Genomic DNA, 8,952 nt, shown 5'->3' on the forward strand with positions numbered 1-8,952 from the left:
AATTGTCGACTTTGAAGAACATAAAACATATGAACATTTGACAATTGTTTGGTCTCTACACCGTTCCACCTCATTTATGTATTGCATGTTTATTCTATAATGTATAAAGTAGGTACGTTAAAACTTTTTATCTTGTATTGTTTTCCTGAATGTTTCCTTGAAACTACATAGTTCAGAAAAGGGTCATGTCACATACCCTATTCCTAACCTTGTCATCTTATGACTATATAAGAACAAGAGCACACATTCCTCCACCCACCTGATAAATCTCAGTTCTTTAAAAAATGTGGAAACTATCAAACACTTTTGATGGCCCAGTGAGTGAAATACCTGTCCACTTGACAAGCTACAAAAAAATGTGACAGGACAACGAGGCACTCAAAATGACTTACAGGGAGAAGGAGTCAGAGAACATCAGTGGAGAACCCCAGCAGATATAGCAACAGCTGTCAACAAGTTATTATTGATACTAATGTTTGGAAAAATTTGTCATTGGTCTCTGAATTGTCAAATCTTTCATCTAGTGTAAAAATCATTAAAAAAAAATTGCTGCGCTGTTAGCTATGAAAAAAGCTCAGATCACATTACACATATTTTGACAATTTTATGTTATATCATGAGTCATTTTTAAACAGCACTTAAGATGTCACTTGGAGCATTAAGTCACAAGGGGACACTTGTGTAAGAGATATATGTAGCATGTCTTAATATCCTTAATATTTTAAAGTGGCTGTTCTACATGAGATGTGTTGAGTCAAAGGGGAAAAGTTTGACTCGATGAAACAGTCATTGTAATTTACATCTGATATCCTTACAGTACCTTATATCCCAAATCTTCTGACCTGGGAAAAGCCATTTAGAAGTAGTCCATGTCATGAGGAAAATTGTAGTTACACATTTTAGGTAACATAATAAACTACTTTTAGATTACTTTTGACTTAACTTGTTTATCACATTAATTTGAATGGGATAATCTTATACACCATACTGATATATATATATATATATATATATATATATATATATATATATATATATATATATATATATATATATATATATATATATATATATATATATATATATATATATATATATATATATATATATATATATATACACACACACACACACACACCTAAAGGATTATTGGGAACACCAGTTCAATTTCTCATTAATGCAATTATCTAATCAACCAATCACATGGCAGTTGCTACAATGCATTTAGGGGTGTGATCCTGGTCAAGATAATCTCCTGAACTCCAAACTGAATGTCAGAATGTGAAAGAAAGGTGATTTAAGCAATTTTGAGCGTGGCATGGTCGTTGGTGCCAGACGGGCCGGTCTAATTATTTCACAATCTGCTCAGTTACTGTGATTTTCACGCACAACCATTTCTAGGATTTACAAAGAATGGTGTGAAAATGGAAACACATGCCACAGTCCTGTGGGCAAAAATGCCTTGTTGATGCTAGAGGTCAGAGGAGAAATGGGCCGACTGATTCAAGCTGATAGAAGAGCAACTTTGACTGAAATAACCACTCGTTACAACCGAGGTATGCAGCAAAGCATTTGTGAAACCACAACCTTGAGGCGGATGGGCTACAACTGCAGAAGACCCTACCGAGTACATTCAGATGGTAGAGTCAGAATTTGGCATAAACAGAATGAAAACATGGATCCATCATGCCTTGTTACCACTGTGCAGGCTGGTGGTGGTGGTGTAATGGTGTGGGGGATGTTTTCTTGGCACACTTTAGGCCCCTTAGTGCCAATTAGGCATTGTTTAAATGCCATGGCCTACCTGAACATTGTTTCTGACCATGTCCATCCCTCTATGACCACTATATACCCATCCTCTGATGGCTATTTCCAGCAGGATAATGCACCATGTCACAAAGCTCAAATCATTCCAAATTGGTTTCTTAAACATGGCAATGAAGCCCCACACTCACCAGATCTCAACCCAATAGAGGATCTTTGGGATGTGGTGGGACAGGAGCTTCGTGCCCTGGATGTGCATCCCAGAAATCTCCATCAACTGCAAGATGATATCCTATCAATATGGGCCAACATTTCTAAAGTATGCTTTCAGCACCTTGTTGAATCAATGCCACATAGAATTAAGGCAGTTCTGAAGGCGAAAGGGGGTTGAACACAGTACTAGTATGGTGTTCCTTATAATAATAATTTTATTATTAAGAGTGCGAGGGTATATTGTGATGGCTAGACTACTGGGTCAGAGCATCTCCAAAACTGCAGTTCTTGAGGGGTTTTCCCGGTCTGCCGTGGTCAGTATCTATCAAAAGTGGTCCAAGGAAGGAACAGTGGTGAAACAGCAACAGGTTCATGGTTGGCCAAGACAGGAGCAAAGGGTGCCCATGAGTCCGATCAAATAGATGTGCTACTGTAGCTCAAATTGTTTAAGAAGTTAATGCTGGTTCTGATAGAAAGGTGTCAGAATACACAGTGCATCACAGTTTGCTGCGTATATGCCGCAGACCAGTCAGGGTGCCCAGGCTAAACCCTGTCCACTGGTGAAAGCGGCAATAGTGGGCACGTGAGTATCGGAACCTGACCACGGAGCAATGGAAGAAGGTGCCTGATCTAATGAATCACGTTTTCTTTTACATCACGTGGATGGCCGGGTACATGTGTGGCGCTTAGCTGGGGAACACATGGCACCTGATACACAATGGGGTGAAGGCAAGTCGGTAGAGACAGTGTGATGCTTTGGGCAATGTTCTGCTGGGAAACCTTGGGTCCTGCCATCCATGTGGATGTTACTTTGATACAAACAACCTACCTGAGCATTTTTGCAGACCATGTACACCATTTCATGGAAACGGTATTCCCTCTGACTTTTGCTTCTTTTAGCAGGATAATGCGCCCAGCCACAAAGCAAAAATGGGTCAGGAATGGTTTTAGGAGCACAACAACGAGTTTGAGGTGTTGGTCTCCAAGATCTCAATCGAATCGAGCATCTGTGGGATGTGCTGAACAATCAATTCTAATCCATGGAGGCCCCACCTCACAAATTACAGGACTTAAAGGATCTGCTTCTAACATCTTGGAGACAGATAACACGGCACACCTTCAGGAGTCTAGAGTCCATTTCTCGACAGGTCAGGGCTGTTTTGGCCCAACACAAAAGGGGGACACAATATTAGGATCATAATGTTATGCCAAATTGGTGTATAATCAGTTACTACCCAAAACTGACTGTAATTTACTGCAGATTTCCACCAAATATGATTTGATATGCCCATTTTTCCTGTATTCATGCTGTTGACAGCATGATTATGACAAGTACATTTTTCTACAAATTGTTTCTAGAGGAGTTTGTCAAATTGGTTTTAAAATAACTTGACAGTTCCTCTCTGCAGCTCCACTTTAAATCACATTTTTCATTTTTTTAATGAAATGTACTTTTATGAAATCACCAAATTGAAGTAAATTCCAAATCTGCTGCCTGGGGCGCATCAATGGAAGTCATGACAAGGAAAAACTAATGGTGTGGCATTTTAATCATTCTGTGCCTTCAAGCATTTGCACAAGAACCAACCGCAGAATGAGCTGACTTCACTTGTGAACTTAAGGTGTTCAGTATAGACAAAATCAATAATGTGTACTTCTGTTGCCCTTTAGTTGGATAAATTGCTTTGATTGTTTTTTTTGTTTTTGTTTTCTCCATTGTTAATAAATAAGTGTAAATGCAAAGTGCTGCAGAGATTTTCTGTTGCATGGCACTAAAAACAGCCCTGGGATCTTACATGACCACAGGGAATGGAAGGTTTCTTGGACCAATTGTGCTTGGGTGATTTGTTAAACATGTCAGAAGATGATATGGAGAACCCTTCCTGAGGCAGTGAACACATCCGTGGAGCAGACAGATCTGATGCTGTAGGAAAAGACCTAGTGCAAACTTAATGCTTTTGCAGATGAATCAGAAAAGGCTATTTTAGAAGAAAAACACAGTATTAAGAATATCAAATACATACCATCAACACCTTGTGTAACTTAATTAAGGGCAATGTCCTTGAAGGGTGATGTCAACTCAACTTAAAGGCACGTGGTGGCAGAAATACTTACAATCTAGAAGGTCATGAACTTCAGATGGGTTGCAACCCAATTCTATGGTAATTTGTAACTATTTTGACAAATTTGAGGCTAATTCATCATTTGTTTATCAGTGACATGTATGTTTAGGGATGGACCTTTTTTCTTTATTAATCTTTTTGTAAAATTCACATTGTATGAATTCATACAAAATCAGCACTTCGTAAAATAGCATTTTTTTTCCCCCCTAAAGATCAGGTTGGTTTGCACCTATTTGGTCGGCGGCATTATTTGTACAGAAATAAAAAATGTATGCATAAATTTAAAAGATTCATCTTTAAAATCTGTACAGAATAATTATTTGATCAAAGTATTTGAGCACTGGTTCCTACACTTCAGCTAATCAATATATTTTTGTTAAGAAATATACCTGGCTGTTCTACATGAAATGAGTCAAAGGTGAAAAACAGTCATTGTATTTTACATCTAATAAACTTGGCATATTTCTTCTGACCTACAGATTAAACCATTTATTCAAGTATTACAGGGGTCATGGGCTGCATTATTTTACCTCTGTTTGAAGGGGTTTGTCAGAAATCAGTGGTGATTTTGGTTAGACATGTACACATAATCCAGACATATCAAACGATCTGTAACAAAGCAATAGTGATAAGGTAAAAACTTGTTATACTCACATAAAAGTGTTGCGCCGTTCCACTTGGGTCCAATATGGGGCAAAGCATCTTTTTTTATTTCAGGCTCTGTGCAAATCCAGTGCAGTATCTGTGCTTTTCCACAACCAGGCACTGCACAACATTTTGCACTCTGCAAAGGCATGTTTATGGCTTAGTTGATCGATCCAGTGTTAGCATCACATCTGTTATTTACCTTCTACTACTTGTTGTGCTCGAATCATTGGGTGCGGCTACTGGTTTGTGATGTCCCCAACCCGGGAATAAGCTCGGTGTAGTCCCTACCAGCCATATGTTGTAGTCCTTAAAAAAAAAAGAGGGTAATATCTCCCTTTGCTTTACACTTTGAACGTAACTTTGCAGATGTTGTTTATGCTCAAACAGCAACATTAAATACTAAAAGTTGAAAACATGAAATCATAATCAAGGACCCCTTTAATAAAGTAAAATATTACTAAAGTAATACTATAAAATCAGTGCTGAGTAGATTACTTAGAAAAATGTAGTTAATTACTGAATGCAAACCACATGAAGAAAATTGTAGTTAGTAACATAATCTGACTACTTTTCGATTACTTTTGACCTAAACTTGTTTATTACATTGATTTGAATATAATAATGTACATTTTTGTTTGTTTTCAACAACATGTAGTGTGTAAACATTGCAATATGCTAAGGGTTTCCTGAACTAAGGTTTGTAAAGGAACTGTGCAGGGGGTTTGTAAATTAATTAACCCCATATAATATTTTTTTAAATTATAACATTTTGTAACTTAAATATCTATTATATGAGGATGTTACTAAGTTCTAACACACACACACACACACACGCACGCACGCACGCACGCACACACACACACACACACACACACACACACACACACACACAATTTGCCTTTTAGTTCCTGCTGTTTTAATTATATTTTATATTTTAAAAAGAGGATGCAATACTAGACTCTTCCAATACTAATTAATAAAATGTGTATTTTCTCTAAATACCTGTATAATTACATACATTTTGTCTAGCTATAGAAACTGCCACACTCCTTTGCGAGTGGTACAAACAGCACTTTGTCTGAACTTGCAACAATATGGCAGCTGCTTGACCTCAGGCAACTCTTCACCACAACATTGAGCACTACAGAGGCCACCTTTTGCTCATAATAACTACAACATGCAGAATGCCTTTTACCATAATGCCTTTTATCCTGATGAAGATGGTTTGTCTTGTCAGATAAAGAGAAGTTACTCAACATGACAGCTATATTGAAGTGACTGCTTGAGGTATTTGCCTCCTTCGCCCCATCCTGACACGTTGTCACTAACTGATTGATGAATTTTGTAATGGAACAATTTTTTCCACAGAAATATTAGCTTCCCTCACATAATTAAAGAAAACTCCAATAGTGTAATTTTAGTTTCTTAAGAGTGTCAAGTCTACTCTGCTCACAGGTATAGAGTAAATTAGAAAATATAGTTAACTAAAATAGTCGATCAAAATTCACAAAATTAAACAAAGGCCAGTCCAAATCCAGAAAAAAAAAACAGAAGAGAAGAAATTGTTGAATAAATTCGTTATTTTTGTGTTCGAAGAGCGAAGTGTTCTCGTTGCTTCATAAAATTAGGGTTGGACCACTGTATTAAGTTACCTTTCTGTGCCTTGAAAGGGGGAATTAAAGTGATGTCTACGGATGGTTCACAAAGCTCTCGATTTCATCAAAAAATATCTTAATTTGTGTTCCGAATATGAACGAGGAACATACTGGTTTGTAACGACTCGAGGGTGCCAGAAATTTCATTTTGGGGTGAACTATCCCTTTCAAGTCTAGTTTTTCACTTCATTGCCATCTAGTGGAATAATATAAACAGAGGTTAGAACCGAGATTCTTGTACGAAAAAATAAATACCAAAATTAATTAACGTGTTGACCAAATGCTGAAAATAGGAGTCAAGCATTGAATAAAATGATCTGAAAAGAATAATAATTCATTTTCTTTTAAAAGTACAATGTGGAATAATAACATAAATATGTCTGTAGACCAGCCTCAAGTATAACCTCATTCATCAAGTGATGACCACCAGTGTTATTACTTGCAATGCATAGTCATTCGCCTTAATATGCTCATCTTACCATTATATGATAGACAAAACGGTTAAAATAAACACAAAACCATATCATAACACTTATGTCATTCAACCTTTACTTACTTAAATCAAACTTACTTGATTACTTATCGGTCATTACAAAACCCTTATTTTCTTATTTGTGCAAAATCAATGTGAACTTGTAAATCTTAGAAATAACTAAATTATTAAAATTCTAAAGTGCTTTCAGTACATTCATTTTTACTTTAGATGCAAATAAGCGTTGTACTTTTAACATACTTTGCACAACTATACTTTACACTTTTAAATCCAATTGTAATTCATCTGTAAAATTAAGCACACAACCCCCCAACTAAAGTGGCTATTAATGTATTCATTCTGTCATGATTTGCTTCATAATTATTACATAATGTAAAAATCTCACAAACTACTATTTTAATGACCTAAAGTTCTGTTTGATAAATACCTTTATGAATTATTTTGTCTATGTACAGCTGTAGAATTCTCCCTTAATTAAATACAACAAGACTTTATTTAAGTTTTATTTTTAAGTAACAAAAAAAATGGACAATGGTTTACATATTTTGACAAATACAGCAAATATCCAATTATACAAAAACTGTAAAATTAAAATAAAAGTGCTGTTTAACCGCTTAATGATACTTCAAACGGGTAATACTGGGGAAAGTCATGAAGAATTTTTAGGCCTTCGTTGTACAGTTCCAGATCTGCAAAACAAGAAAAAATATTTGACTTCCCAGTGCATGTAATGACACTGACAATAAAATATCATCATCAATAATACAAATAATACCGAAAGAGACTTTGTCCTCACGATACTGGCTATGTGAAACAGCCATGATTGTTCCTTTGTTGGACACCATTCCAATAACCTCTACAATCCCACTCAACTCTTCATCCAGCTAAACAGGATGGGGGAGAAATGACAGCTTTTTATAATAAATATCAACATCATACACAGAGAGGTGCATCATATGCTGAACTGATCACTCACAGGCTCATTGAGCTCCACTGATGCGGTCTTTCCTTCTCCATCTGAAAGCGTAAGAGCCTTTCCTGATGGATGAACCTGTCAATACACAACCATACAGTCATGTTCACACACTTTATATATAAATCATACTCTTCTAATACGTTTTTATTTAGCAATGTGATAATAATAATTCAATAACTCAATAATAATTAACAGGCTCGTATTGCAGTTAATATGATACTGAAAAGTACTCAAATACAAAAAAAAACCCGAATCATAAACTCTTGATTCTAGTCATTATATACAGTTAGATGACTAGTTACGGAGTAAATCAATTATTAAATGTTCAATATTGAGGATGTATAATCAGATACCTTTTCCAAGCGTCCAATGAAGCAGACTGGTCGACCGATGTATTGAGACAACATTGACGCATTGATTCTGGGCTTTGGGGACTCATAAACGCCTGTCATTACGATTTTTTTAGAGCAACCTACACAAGAAATAAAACCCCAAATTAACTTCAGTGCAGACAAACACCAGAACCGCGGGAAAACTTACATCAAGTGACGTATTTTTCGGATGACCTCTTTCCCGGTGCGTCAGAGAAAACCGCTAGAAACAAATAGCCTGTTAACTACAGTTCCTAGTAAAAAAGAAAAGGAAAAAAAGAAAGAAAGTAAGAAACCCTCAGCACACCCGAACGTAGTTTTTGACTTTAAAATTATTTGACATAATACAATAATAGTAAAACAGAGAATTACAGAGAATGATGTCCAAGTCAATCCCTAAACGTTTAGCTAGAACTGAAAATAAGTGAACAGCGCTCCAACCCCCATAAATCATGTTTGGTAGGAATTTATAGCACAAAAAAAAGAAAGAAAAAAAAAGAAAAGAAAATTGAGTCATTGATTCATTGCGGTTCCTGATATCCCAGCGTGGCATTTTGCATACGTACTTCTCTCTGCCTTATTAAAAAAATCACTTCTTTATATCAGCTTATTTCATTCTTCTATCGGTTCTCAGCTCATTGAAGTGGACATTCCCAAAAGAGGCCGTGTAGGGGAACAGCTGTTCAACCGATTCATAAAAAAATATGAT

At 36.2% G+C, this 8,952-nt stretch overlaps 1 protein-coding gene across 1 annotated transcript; it reads right to left on the minus strand.

The window, feature by feature from the left end:
- Positions 1–7,385: 7,385 nt before the first annotated feature.
- Positions 7,386–8,478, minus strand: rpa3 (replication protein A3). Its single transcript, XM_067425910.1, has 4 exons — positions 8,226–8,478; positions 7,873–7,947; positions 7,672–7,780; positions 7,386–7,585 (listed from the first exon to the last, which is right to left on the minus strand). Exons 1-4 carry the CDS (start codon positions 8,322–8,324, stop codon positions 7,503–7,505), a joined length of 366 nt encoding a protein of 121 aa, XP_067282011.1. The 5' UTR covers positions 8,325–8,478; the 3' UTR covers positions 7,386–7,502.
- Between the last annotated feature and the right edge of the window lie 474 nt (positions 8,479–8,952).

Source organism: Pseudorasbora parva, chromosome 19, assembly GCF_024679245.1.
Source record: "Pseudorasbora parva isolate DD20220531a chromosome 19, ASM2467924v1, whole genome shotgun sequence".
In the NCBI taxonomy this organism is placed as follows: Eukaryota; Metazoa; Chordata; class Actinopteri; order Cypriniformes; family Gobionidae; genus Pseudorasbora; species Pseudorasbora parva.

Excerpts from the sequence above, each read along its gene's own strand:
- rpa3 (XM_067425910.1), bottom strand. The coding sequence starts at position 8,324 with ATGACAGGCGTTTATGAGTCCCCAAAGCCCAGAATCAATGCGTCAATG. Across the intron at positions 7,948-8,225 it reads TCATTGGACGCTTGGAAAAG|GTTCATCCATCAGGAAAGGC; the intron begins GTATCTGATTAT and ends GTGTATTGACAG. Across the intron at positions 7,586-7,671 it reads TGAGGACAAAGTCTCTTTCG|ATCTGGAACTGTACAACGAA; the intron begins GTATTATTTGTA and ends CTTGTTTTGCAG.